The sequence below is a fragment of the Artemia franciscana genome, chromosome 15, assembly GCF_032884065.1.
Source record: "Artemia franciscana chromosome 15, ASM3288406v1, whole genome shotgun sequence".
NCBI classification, from domain to species: domain Eukaryota; kingdom Metazoa; phylum Arthropoda; class Branchiopoda; order Anostraca; family Artemiidae; genus Artemia; species Artemia franciscana.
Window position 1 is genome coordinate 17,472,044 of NC_088877.1, and position 14,590 is coordinate 17,486,633.

The following is a 14,590-nucleotide window of genomic DNA, read 5'->3' on the forward strand; positions in this document are numbered from 1 at the left end:
GAGGGAACAAAAGAATCAAACGAACATAAAACTTGGGTATCACCAGTACCAAAGAAAAATAAAGGGAAACTTGCGGTTTATTTTATCAGTAATGAAGGGGACAAAAGTTTTTTCATACCTGGAGGCTAAGAAACGGATGGAGGACAAGATAGGAACGCGTTCAGAAACAGTGCGTGGCAGGCAGTGTCTGGATGGGAGTGTCTTTTGGGGAAAATATTTTCCTTACGAAGGTTTATTATTGCATTTTGGGCAAAATAAAGGTACAATGTTCCTCTCATGTCCTCAAGAGTTTCTAACTTGGCCTTTTTTAGGAGGGGCGAGTATGGTACCTTAGCGTCTTTAAAAATTATTCTCAAGGCTTCTTTTTTGAATGGATTCAATTTACGGCTCTATTCATCACTAGCTCTATGGACAGTATCTTTAACGTGGATATCCCACTTTAAATTAGAGGACATTGTAACCCCAAGTAATTTAAAGGAATACACAAAAATATCTGGGGGAATACGGTTAAGGAAAAGGGGTAAGGTTTTAAAGAAACATATTGGTATTATCATAGATTTAAAGGAGTTTACTCTCATGTGTAACACCGCAGCGTCATCTGTAATATCATTGAGGATACTCATAGGGTTGCTTACTAAGTTTCGGTAGCAGGTTTCAACAACCGTTAGGTCATTCACAAATTTCCATCTGTCGATCTGAACCTAAGAGTGTACCTTGGGGTCCTCCCTTGTGGCCAGGGAGGGGACTGGAATAATGATTCTGATGTTTGACTACCTAGGATCCATTTGATCAAAAGAAGGCAACCAATTTAACCAGGAAAGAATCGATATTGAAATTAGTTGAAAGTTTTTCAGTTAAGATATTGTGGTTAACAAGTTCAAATGCTTTTTGAAGGTCAATGGAATTTAAATTTAGCCCTCAATTAGGTATTTCATGAATTTTTCCCAATTGAGTCAATAAGAAAAACAAGGTAACGGGAAGTAGAAGTGGGTCTGATGTTCCTGAATTGTCTCAGGTCAGTAAAAGGTAGGACTTCCTCCTTTAGCCAATATGCAAGGAATCCTTCACATATTTTAGACTATATAGGAGTAAGTGAAATAGGACGAACACCCTCAAAACCAGGTTATCCATCTTTCTTTTAAGAGGGTTATGAAACCCTGTTTCCGAATTTCCGGGTATTGGCCAGACTCAGTAATCTCATCGGAAATAACAGACAAGGGCTTCGAGAGAAAGTCACTGAAAGCACTAACAAGAGGAAACGGGATATGTAAAGGGCAGACACTTGTTTTTCGTAGTTTCCCAATTCTTCTTTCGAGCTCAGACGGAGATAAAGGAGGTGGCTAGAACATCAGTAGGTAATTGATAAGACAATGCCGGAAGGCTCTGGACGATAGAAGCAAGGAACTTGTTAGCACTAACTTTTGGGTATTCAGGTAGGTTGAAATCAAGTTGGTCTAGCAGTTAACTGTTTCTGAAAAGATTTAATTTTTCTAATTAGTGCTTTTATGGGTTGATTAATGAATGGCTCGTCACTGGAGCACTTTTTAAATCTTTTTTCTGGGAAAGAAATTAGATATTTATCACTTAGCTTTTTGTGGAAGATAGTGATTTTTTCTTCAAGATCATGCAAATTATAAATATCAGACCAATCCTCAGTACTCAGTCACGTTCCAAAAGAAAGAAGGCCAGTATTTTGGAGGGGGCAGAAAGAGCCATAAGTTACTGAGAACATATGATTAAAATTAAAAGAGGGGGACAGGAGGAGGGAACATGATGACTCCCACTCAATAGAGGCAAAGCTGAGGGGGGACTGTAAAAATTATTAATATTTATTAGAATGACATCTAGAGTGGTAAGTTTGCGTTTCGTATCAATATATTTGGTTTGGCGAGTAAGAGAAGACAGCCATTGCAATGATGTTATAGGGACGGGGGAGTACTTTAGGTCTAATACTTAGCCAAAGGATTTCATCGTACTCAGATAAATTAGGAACAGGAAAAATTTAGGGAAAAGTTAGGGAATTCTGAATAATTTGACAAACGAACAGACCTTTGGTCTTGAGACGTTACTTCTGTAACAGCTATAACGTCAATTTGATTTAATTCTGATGGCACCTTGAATTCAGTAAGTTTGTCAAAATTAAGGCTTTCGGCGTTAGTAATTAAAATTTTGAAAATTTAAAACGACTGTGGAGACGTGACTGTCGTAAGTTTCAGTAATTCTTCAGGTAGGTTTTAAATTTGGGCTGTGGGATGGTGCGGATAATTGTTGGAGCGGATCATTTATTGAAGGATAATTTTCGCATATAGGAACTCTCAAACCAGAGTCACTTTGGTAGGGTACCCACGGGGAACAAAGTGCAAGGGATGGGGGAAAGGTTTCCTGATGAGACGAGAAGAAGTCCAATTGGGAGTGCTCTTTATAGGCAGGGATGGTAAGGCAAGATGATGCTGGGAAAGGGAAGTAGGGTGGAGGGTGTCTGAGAGGGGAGGGGCCAGGTTTATTTTGGCAAAAGACGGATGGAGGCCAGAACCAGTTATCAAATTCTTGGATGCACAGAGGGATTTGTGTCTATGGGATGTGGATTTTTGGGAGGGAAGTGAGTAAGGGGAGGTTTGGGAATAGTATGAATTGGGTAACGTGATCTAAGGGGTTGGGTCGACCGGGCACGCGTGCGTAACTGGGACGGGGGAGACTTTCGAGGGATGAATTCCTGGGGTATGCTGCTCTGCATCGGGTATGCAATAGGATAAGACTGGAAGTCGACTGGAACACGACCCAGGGGAGGAGGAGATTGCCAATGCTTTCGACGTCGCCCAAAAAAAGGTTGGATTTTAAACCTAGCCTCTGCCACTGGTGATGCATGAGCAAAACAACACAATTTGTCAATACGAAATAAAGCAGGACAAAGTTCAACATGATCAAAACTGCACTTATCGGACATATAAATACCTAAAATAAAACTACGACAAATATGTAAAAGCTTGCACTGCTTACGAAATTTACAGAAACCATGAATAAAATGGTTACATATCACATTTGTTTCCCTGCTTATTCTTGCGCTATCTTTCATTTCATTTTTCCCAAGTGTCTCAAAAACAGTTTCGTTGTCAAATTTCAATGTCGGCATACAGCCGGAAGCCAGTAAATTACTCGTTTATTCGGGAACTTGTTCCGTTACCTTAGTAATAGAAGCCATGTCTGTGGGATTATTCTGCTCATAAATAATTGATTCAACTTCAATATTTTTTCTTGACGATTCCAATCAGTGGCATTGCTAATAACCTGGTTTGACACTAGTTCGACTGCACTGGGCCTCTCGAATGAATTTGGAAAGGCCAGATTAGCATTTTGTATTTTTTTTTTACATTCACTTCATTATTTTTTGGATTTGTCTTGCTTGGTTGAAAGGAAGAGGAAATGTCAGAAAAATTGAAGATATTCAGTTGGGGAGGAATATGATTGTTTTGTATCGCAAATAGGGGATCAGTAACAATGGACGAAATATACCTCAATGTCTCTTCTAGTCTGTCTTTTAATTTCAAAAGCCAAAACGCAGACTCTGGTTTAAGAATTTCAAGATTAGTAGAGCAGATTTCTATCAGGCAAGCAAAATCTTCAACACAGGGTTTTGGATATGTTATATTATCACGGTAGAACGCGAGTAGGGTTCGGTCTGAACATATACCTCATATAAGCAGGTTTTTAGTTTTCCATTGGTGGTGTCAAGAGTAAAGGATGGGTCGACGGTAAAAATGGTAATGCCCTCAGTTTGACAAGCAGCTTCAAGAGGGGGGACGTCACTTCATGCTGGAGGTAGGGAGAAGCTAAAATCAACTCCTGCGAGAGGGAGGGAGCAACGGTGATTTAAGTTCCTTTAGAATATTAAGCATCCTAGCTCTTGAATTTGGAGAACAGGGGTGCGAGGTGAAGGTAAAACAGGTGAGCTTAAAGAATTTACCTGATTGGCTAAAATTTTCTTAGAGGAGCAGTCCGGACAACACCAGCTCTCACTCCAATTAGCTGTATCAATTTTGGTACCCTTTCCCACTCCTGCATGGAGCGATCAATTGCACCCTCCACATTACACAAAGTTCGAAAAGACTCTCAGCCTACATTCGGGATAAACTAGTCTTTGTCTAGCCATCTTTTTTTTAAGAGTCCGAAAGATAAACTTTGTTCACCGGGTAACAACCAAGATGCTCACAGGTTGGGTGCTAGATGGACCCGGAGGCCATTGAAGGCTGCTCTCCGATTGGTTTCGGCTGTGGAAACACAACTAAAAATTATAATTGCGATCGGAAGAGTCTTTCCTGAGGTTTAGACAGCTATCTGTCAGACAGAAAAAAAAGAAGAGACATATCACTCTTTACCAAGTAAACGCTACGTGGCAGATGGCATCACTTGAATGCTGATTGCACCTTTATTAGAATACAGATAAAATTTCAGTTTAGCATCGATAATATGTTGCACTACGTGAATGAAACTTTTAGAAATAGACTTAAACTGAAATTTAGTGCCGGAAAAGATGTTTCAAGGTACCTAAGATTGCATGAAGAGAGGCTCTTAATCAGCATTTATTTTGAACTTTTTTTTCAAGTGTGCCTCAAGACTGCTTCTCTTGGACAACAGGTCTTGTAAAACGGTTCTCAGGATTAGTATAAAATTATAGTTGTATGATAAAAAGTATAATATAAATATTAAAAAGTATAAAGTGATAACTAAAAATTATAATTGCGATCGAATGAGTCTTTCCTGAGGTTTAGACAGCTATCTGTCAGACAAAAAAACAAAAAAACAAAAGACATATCACTTTTTACCAAGTATACGCTACATGACAGATGGCATCACTAGAATACTGACTGCATCTTTATTAGAATACAGATAAAACTTTGATGTGCTATATGAATGAAACTTTCAGAAATAGACTACACTGAAATTTAGGCCAGAAAAGATGTTTCAAGCTACCTAAGATTGCATGAAGAGAGGCTCTTAATCAGTCTTTATTTTGAACTTTTTTTTCAAGTTTGCCTAAAGACACTGCCTCTCTTGGACAACAGGCCTTGTAAAACGATTCTCAGGACGAGTTAAAACAGATTTCATAAAATCTTTTTGACTCTTACAATTACCTTGGAAGATGAGGTCAAAACACCTTCCAAGGCCAATTTCTGAAAGTTTCATTAGCCTAATCAAACAGCTTTGTGAATTATTAGAAAGCCAAAAAAAACCTGAAATTTTATGAAATTTACCATTTCGCTAAGCCAGGCAGAATAAAATTTCTAAATCTTTTAATACGATGTACAGCCTATCTTCGCCACAGACAAAAATTAAAATTCACCATTTATTTGAAAAGGAACAAAACATTTCTCTTAGTATATTTCACACTCATTTTATAAACACTCCAGACATAGCAAATTTATATGAGCGCATTTGCAGCTAAACGAAATACAAAACTAAATACGTCTACGTAAATTCAATACCGTCTCATCCTCTATCTGTTTTCGCTAATTCTAAGAAACCAGCTTAGAATTGGAGCTTCCTAATATTTCCTTTACATAAACCTCCCGCTTCCAAATTGCTTAAAAAGAAAGGTAAAGCTATGGCAAAACACATGTATAAATCACGTCCAATTAAAGCGTTTGGAAAAAATCTCACTTTGTGTGTTTGAACCAAAAAAGAAGAAGAAAGTGAGTTCTAATAGAATTTTTTTTTAATCCTTTCTTTAAACCCCTGAGAAAGTTTTCCAATGATTTTTTAGCCAGAGGTTGCAAGGGATAATTTATCAAATAGTATTTTATGGACAGATATCTCACTGACAGTTCACCGGCGGTGGTATAATAGACGTAAACAGACCAAAGTGCCATGTCTTGTTATTTGTTGATGAAACTTGATTTAAAAATTTTTAGTTTCCCAAAGTCATTGAATCTGACCCTTTTACAAAATAAAATATGAAAACATAAATTCAAGCAAAAATGATAACTCTATCATTTTACCAAGGCATAGAGATAATTCAGAAAACGCATACTTCGAGAAAAGTTTTAAAAGAAATTTAAACTGAATTTCTCACCAAAATTATTATATCTGTCTACCTTTCTCAGTTCCCCAAGAGTCCTTCGAGATGTGTCAATTATAGAATGTACGCAACGCTTCAATTTTTTTTAATTAATCAAATGGCACTGCATATCCTATGAGTATTCTATATAGCTTTAATATTAAATAAAGATATATATAATTATTGGGGTGGATAATATCGAAAAAAAAGAAGGAAAAAACTAGAGTAGAGAACAATGAAATAAAGAATCCATCAAGAAAGAAGAAAATGATTCTTAAAAGAAAAAAAATAAGACATCAAGACATCAAGCGGGATATTTTCGACTTTTTATGCGATTCACCTAAATCACAAACAACCAGCTAAAAATATGGTTCTCTAGTGTCTTCTATACTATAATCCCAATCTCTTATCTCCATAACAACGAATTCATTTTTATTTGATTGGATCAACATAGTCTGATTTTTGAAAAAAAAAAAAAAAATCAGAAGAATATATTAACTTTTATTCCCCTATATTTCATCTTATCCCCTGGAGCTAACCTCATGTTCTTCTGACGCCAGATTGCACTGTAAGATAGAATCTCAGCGTAGCTGCACAGCCTTTTGAAGGGGAAAGGGGTAGGAGGTGCTCCAGGTAAGTTTTACAAGTGGAAAAGGAGTCTTTGTACAGAAAAAGTTTAATGTATCACAAACTTTTCACATGAGGGGACCGTAAGAAGGACAACTACCTCCTGAATCAACTAAACTTTATCACCTAAGTATTTCAGGTAGGTAAATATAAATGGAGAAGTCCCTTAATGGGTACATTCGAAGCAAAGGCAGGTCCTTAGTGCTAGGTGACATTTTAGCAATAATAATAGACAACTAACAATTAACAGCAGCTACAAAACAAAACAACCGTGTTTTATTCGTCTTGTTTCATTGAAGTATTTATTCATTTTCGAGAGGTAAACGAGAAACTTACCTACCCAATTCCTTAATGGTAAAAGCCCTAAAAATTTATAAATGACTCGAAGTTACAAACAAAACAAAAAGATCATAATTAAATACTTTAGATGGCTTCATTAAAATTATATTTCCTTTAAAGCCCGATCAGATGACAATTCAGAAGCTAAGCACATCAGTAAAGTAGCTGATTGTTTTCCTGACTGGATCGGAAACAGCATTATACTTTAACAATCAATACATTTTTTGAATCACTTTTATTTGATAAGGAAAATTTGACTGAAAAATGTTTCATTGAAAAAACTTCAATTCAGAGGCACTTCACACATGTTGCCTACTAATCTTCAAACAAAAAACTATAATTGCTTTCTACTTGAATTTCAAAAGAATTTAATTAAATAATTTCACAAATTTATTACTTCGGTATGACATAGCAAAAAATATACTTAAAATAAAATAAATTCACCTTGAAGACTAAGTAAAAACATAATGAAATATAATAGACTTTTTTGAGTTCATTAAATTACTTGAAACTTTTTGAACTGACGTGCATATGAGAGGGAGAGGAATGGTGATACACAGAAAAAAAAGCCTAAGAATGCTCTAAAATGTTTGATAAATTTAATTCTATTACCAAAATTTGAAAAATTTATAAAGTGGAACATTTGAAGAGTACAAAATACATTGCTCTCATCTAAACTTTAGAAACTTTCGTTTTGGGATTACCCTTGGGACCTTTTATCTCCAGAAAGCGAAATTCAAAAATACATATCCTAGATAAATAAAAGAAGCAGCTTATGCAGGTTTAAGAGTTTTTCATTTTGAAATCCGCTTGTCGTAGAAAGTAGATCTCAAAGCATCCACTTAGAGCTATCTTATCTTTCCTGAAATTCTCAACTACTGATCTAAAAGAGAGGACAATTTTTTACTAATATTTTAACATGTCTACATTAGTCATTTAACGAATTCAAGATATATCCCTGAGGTCGCTAATATTTCTTGAAACCCAAATAATTTCCCAGGAATTCTTATTTATTCCCCATTCAACAACCAAATCATATATAACGTAAAAGTTTACTCAATATATACTGAGTTTCTCAATAATTAATACCCCCCCCCCTTTTTTCTAATCCATCTTATACTTACTTTACCCCGTTTTAGCTCTATTTTGACCACCATGCTCTTATATTCTTCACCCCATTCAAAATAACATTTGGTATTTCCCTTACTTACTCTAATGTATTATTGGTGTTCTGACAAGCATTCTTTCTTTTTGAGTTTGTGTCGTTTAGACATCGACAGTCGATTAGACATTGCAATGCTGATTATCGTCCTTGTAGTTTAGTGGTTTGTAGTTAGACAAGAGAATGGGAAACTTATAGGAGTCAAATCAACGATGATTTAAACACAGGAAGAAAGGGGCTAAAAACCACGGAGTGTAGCGTCTGGCGAATTCATATAAAACGAAAGAAAAATATAGCAGAAAATTTGATGATTAGTCTGTAATACAATAGAAACAGAGCTCACATTTCTCTATAACCGGGAATTAACAAGAATTTTTTTTTATAATTTCAATAGCTGTTTATAGTCAAAGCTCAATCTGCACAAACTAGCCCTAGACTAATGTGGGAAAATCTTAGCAGGTTAAGCAGGCTAGTTGACTTTAAGCTCGTAGAATTCTACTTTTATACTACTACTTTTACTTCTTACTTTACTTTTTGCTACTTCACTTCTTACTTCAATTTATCTATTACTACTTTACTTCTTACTTTAATTTATCTATTACTACTTTACTTCTTATTTTACTTTACTTTTTACCACTTTACTTCTAAATTTAATAAAGTCATACTTTCTTTACCCCCCTCTCTTTGCATTTTAAAGTACCTAAAAGACAAGTATGTAGGGATTTGGATCTAGCAAAGTCATGAAACGCTAGATGGCGCTGGTGATTTTATTTTCGACAGTATACCTTTTTTTTGGCTTAAGATATTTTTTTTTTTCAAATAATTATACTCCAGTTTATTTCAGTCTGTATAACTGTGCATAGAAGAAGCAAGTTTTAACTTTTCAGACTTTAAAATTTCTAACACCCAAGTTTTATCCAACAGATTTTTACTTCAAGGTATAGCAGAAGAAAATTTAAAATGCAACTCAAAAAACTGTAAATATATAAATAAGGAAATTTTCAGTCGCTAAACTAGATATATCTTAAAATACAAGTCCAAATTTTGAAGAAGAATTCGGACTTCGGTCAGTCTAAACATCACATTTTTTACAGGAGCAGAGAGAACAATATTGGTGAAACAATAATTCAGTATAGGCTACACTAAAAGCATTCAATCTAGGCTATGTAATTATACTCGTCCGGATTGTTCGTCGATCTCTGTATATATTCTTTCTCGATGAGGCCTTCGATAGCTCGTTTAATAAGCTGAACATTAGGAGCGAAACGACTTCGAGCTTGGGTCACAACCTGAAACAGAAATAAGATTTCACACATGATCATATAAGGAAAACAAGAAAAGCAAGACGACTAAATGTTTGTGTTAACACTGTTATGTTATGGATAACAGAACAGGATATAAGAGGCCAAAAGGGCATTTTGGAAGTAATACCAGTTTTTGGCAGAAAAAATCATTTTTTAGGCATTCACAATATGACAAACAAATTTGGACACCATATGACTTACTTTAAATATTTCTACGAAACACAACAGCGAATTAAGGAATCGATAGAGCACATTGAGCAAGATATTAGCTTTTGAATTACAGCAATCGATTTACATGCGGTCTAAGGCCTGAACTACTGCTATTTAAATTTCGTAACTTCAAATAATCAAAATACTCACTCCATGCCGAGAGCCACAATATTTACACTTTAAACATAACACGCAAGAGGCCAGCGCTTCTATCCTCAGACACAACCTTACCACTCCTTTTCGAAATCATTAACCAAATACCTTCCTGCTTCTAGCCCCAGGGAAAACTACCGCATGAAAGACAAAAAAAAAACTACTTACCCTAACTCGAAATCTCCTATAAATCTCGGATTTATAACTTAATTCATTCATATTCAAATTACTCTTGGATTATATATTCACCACATTTAACGATTCTTTTGTAATTCTAGTAACTGATTTTTTAATCGTTTCTAAAATGAAGCTAGGCAGCTCCTACCCCTCAGCTCTTCTGGGATCAGCTCAGCTTGGAGCTTGTCATAGATCATATTCTAAAGGGCCAATACAACTGTAGAAAATGATTCAACACAAACTGAACACATTTCTGGCAGTTAACACTCACATACTCACTAAATACAATTTATCAGTAAAGGGAATAATTAAATGCAGAAAGAAAAAAGAATTTAAAAGAAAGAATACAGAAAAGATAATTATTGTCTTGCACCTCACCCAAGTACCTAAATGCAACCACTTTAATGCCAAATATCTGCTACGTACTGAATATTTGTTGTTTATTTGCTGTATCTCTAAAACATTGGATTTTAATATTTTCAGAAAAAATCTTAACTTATGCTATCTGGATTTGCTTTTCACTTAATCCAAGGCCTTTGTTTAAACAATTTCTATTTAACGTAATTCTGACTTGCTGATAAGCTCTGGCAATAAAAAACGGTTCTTCAAAAAATAGATTTTATCACCCCTGCGATAATCAGGCAGGATTAGAGGCAAGAGTCCGAGTCACCAGAGATGACGGTCTGAAAATAAGACAGCAGCAGTTTTTTTTTCAAGAATTAAAGTCGGGGTCCAAATCAGGAATTTCTCCTAGCTCAAAGCCACCCGTGCAGAGCTTCAGATATGGCTTTCAAACTGAGAAGGGGGGAAAAGGGAGCTAATATGACCGAAGTCTGCAGCTCCATCTCCTATGTTCAAAATTGGTATGAGGAGACATTCAAATGTGTCTTACAATAGGGTTTCAAGGAGTTTAAAAAGATCTTTGCTTCACACTTTTAGTACTGTACATAAGTTAGGGCAATATTCTTTTATTATTTGTTCTTAAACATAACGTTCGAGTTAAGTGTAACCACAAATAGGGGGTTAGAGTAGCCTCTGTTTGCCTCTTATTCGATTTTTCATCTGTCGGGTCTATTTTTGGATATTTATGTTTTTTTTACTCTAAATTTAAGTCCGATAAGTTAGCTGCAACACTTCAAAATATATTATGGCAATTAAAAAAATAATATTTTGTAAAAATAGACTAAAAAGTATAAATTAATTAAGTGAAGGAAAGGAAACGAGGCCAGAAAAAAAACGCTAATTTTTTTTTTAATGGTCAATTGTTGTCCAAAAGTGTAAACGATAAGGAAAACAAATTTCTCATTTTTCCCCTGGAGTTTTTCACCAGTTAACTATGTCAGACTCCATTAAGTTTTACAATTTATAAAGCAGTGTCACATCAAGGCAGTTGTTCCATTTAATTATTGTTTTTTAATGAATCCAAACTATACATTAAACAACAGGTTTTCCTGTTAGAACGAAAAAAAAAAAAATACTTGAATAAAATAGGGCACATCATACTTAAAAATTTGTTTCTTAAAACTAGTACACTTTCATAAAATGGCTACCTTCTATTGAGGTATAATCAAAACTTCCATCTTATTTTTCTTATAAATTTATAATTTGATTTTCTTTCTTCCAATTATGGTTTAGATGTTTTGCAATGAATTCTTCCTACTACATCTTGAGGATTTGGCTCCCATGTATGACAATATTTCTTTAATATATTTGCCATCTACTTTGCCATTATTATACTGTACGAAGTTTCTATTTCGTGAGGATTCGTAGCTCCGTTTCAAAAAAGATCAAATGCTTGAATAGACAGTTGAGAGTAAGGGTAAACGCCGGTCAGATCTAGTCTCAGCAGCAAAGTCTTTATCGAGGTCTGAAAAAACTTCACAGGACTTCTTTTTGTGAGCCTCAATAGGGCAGCGTCCATGGCTGAGGGCCGACTTCTTCTTTTTAATGACTTACTAACAACTTATCGCAGCACCAAGTCGCCTGACACCAACACAGCTACGAAAGGTCCTCCTCCATCCCAATCTATTGAAAGTCTCCCTTTTTACACCCTCCCAAGAAGTTCCAATTTCCTTTAAATCTTTCTATACGACATCATCTCACTCCAACTGCGGACGACCTGCTTTCCGTTTAGCCCTAGATGGTTGGCCGAAAACGAAAACCTTTGGCAATCAATCATTCTTCAACCACAAAACGTGCCTTAGTCATCTCAACTTTTCTCTCATTATAGCCCTAGAAACATACCTTACCTTAGACCTTAGTTCTACTGTGCCTCAAGAGGCACCCAAGGCGTCTAGGAAGAGTCTCCAATCGTCTCTGTAACTGGCGGCAGCGATAATGTCTCCCCACTCTGGTTGTAGGGAGGCATGAAGTTGACGAAGGTCACGGTTGAAGGTACGACGGAGTGTGTTTTTGGGTCGTCCTCTGCGGCGGGCACCCTTGAGTAGCCAAAAGAATGCTTGCTTGGGGATTCAGGTGTCGTCCATGCGTAGTACGTGGCCTAGGTAGCTCCATCTGCGTCTTCGTATGGTTTTGATGAGGGATGGTTGGCCCGTGACGCTCCTTATATGTGCATTTGTGATTTTCTGGGTCCAGTGAATACCAAGCAGCCTTCAGAGAGAAGCATCCTCAAAGGACTGTATTCTCCTCTCTTGGTCTTGGTTGGCCAAGTTTCCGATACGTAGAGGAGGACAGGCAGGACGTTGCTGTTGAACAGGCGGAGTTTGAGCCGGAGAGAGAAAGTACTCGATCTCCATACTTTGTTAAGCCTGTTTAAGGTGCTGTTAGCCTGACCAATTCGGGCAATGACTTTCCTGGCTGTGGATCCTGTGTTTTCGATGGTACTGCCAAGGTATTTGAAGTTGACTACCTGTTCTACATCGTCTGCGCCGCATTTGATTTTCATAGGTGAGTCGCTTGTCGCCATTCCTATGGTTTTCGTTGCATTGACATTAAGCCCGAATCCACCTGCTTTTTGTTGGATATTCGAGAGTAATTCCTTAAGTCGTGTTTTGCAGGTTTCAAGTATTGCAATATCATCATCAAAGTCTAGCTGCTGAGCGGCCGATCATTTAGGCGTAGCCCAGTTGACTCGATGCTCTTCAATATACAGTCGACGATATGGTGGCGATAAGACACAGCCTTGTTTCACCCCAGAGAGGATTGGGAATTTACGTGATTTCCCCTCTGAAGTCCTCAGATAGCTTGTTGTATCTTCATACATGACATTAATGAGCTTAACCAAGATGTTAGGGATGCCATAATGACGGAGAAGCTTCCAAAGTGACTGGCGGTCCAAAGAGTCGAAGGCCTTTTCATAATCTATGAAGATCATATATAGCTAGTTGCACCATTTGCAGCTCTCCTCTGTGAGCATTCGCAAGGTGAAAATTGGGTCGGTACAGGAGCGGTATGGGCAAAAGCAATGTTGTTCGTCGCGGAGATGTTCGTCTAGGTGGCATTGAATATGGGCTAGAATAATGTGGGACAGCAGTTTAACAGGGATGCAAAGTAGGCTAATACCGCGTCAGTTATTACATAAGGTGGCTTCAACCTTCTTAAACAGCTTTACGAGCACGCTATGGCGTCAATCTGAGGGTATTTTGGCTATTGAATAAATGATTTTGAAGAAATCTTTCCAATAGGAGACCAGAGTGGTCATAGAGCATTTCATCATTTCTGCTGTGACGCTGTCATCTCCTAGTGACCTGCATTTTTCAGGTTTTTCACTGCCTTCAATACATCATCTTCGGTAGGAGGCTCGGTAGTGATATCCAGCAGTATCCGCGGGGTTTTGTCGTATAGCCTACTGTCTGAAAAATTAACAGTCAGCCGGGTACCCAAAACAATCCGTAGGCAATTTTTCTTGAAAACATCTAGCAAACCTTCGTCCGGTTTTTGGAGCGCCAATGCTTCAGAACCCTATTTACCAACTGGAAACACTGTAGCTTCCAGTATTCTAATCTTCATTCACGGATTTATCCTCCTGTCCATCCAAACTTTTTTCAACTATGAAAAAAACCCTGAGCTTTGGCTATTCTACTTTTAACCTCTTCACTGCTCTCACTGTCTTTACTAATCATACTACCAGTTTCCCTTGTTCAATTCTATCATTGTTTCCAGAATCCACTGAATATTACAGTTTATGAGTCTACCGTGTTCAAAATCAATTTGAGCCCTATCGTTAGTTAAAGATTAAAAAAAACTCGCACAAAAACTGCAGACAGCACTGATTTGAAAGCACGCAGGAAATAATTAAAAAGCAGAAAGGTTGAAAATCACTTCACACGCACAATTGATATATCAGTTCCAATGGAAAAATGTATGGTTCCTCTTTCTAGGGCATAAGCTGCTTAAGGCATTGTAAAGTGATATCTAACTTACTAATATGTTCCAGTGCAATTTAGAGTTGTTTTTTTTTAAACCACAGTAAAATCCAAATTATTTGAAAAAAACATAAAAGGTTAGATGATTCTAAAAAACCAGGAATTGTGTCAAAAAATTTAAAGCACGCCTTGGTCAGATAATATAATTGATTGAAAAAATCATATTTATCTTTACTTTTCA

General features: G+C 36.6%; 1 protein-coding gene across 2 annotated transcripts in view; it reads right to left on the reverse strand.

The window, feature by feature from the left end:
• Positions 1–5,327: 5,327 nt before the first annotated feature.
• LOC136036115 (cullin-2-like) overlaps positions 5,328–14,590 on the reverse strand; it is a 76,188-nt gene continuing 66,925 nt past the window's right edge. For both annotated transcript variants that reach the window (XM_065718129.1, XM_065718130.1), the window contains exon 15: positions 5,328–9,469. In XM_065718129.1, the coding sequence (XP_065574201.1) occupies positions 9,338–9,469 (132 nt within the window). In that variant the 3' untranslated portion in view covers positions 5,328–9,337. The remainder of the gene's footprint in view (positions 9,470–14,590) is intronic.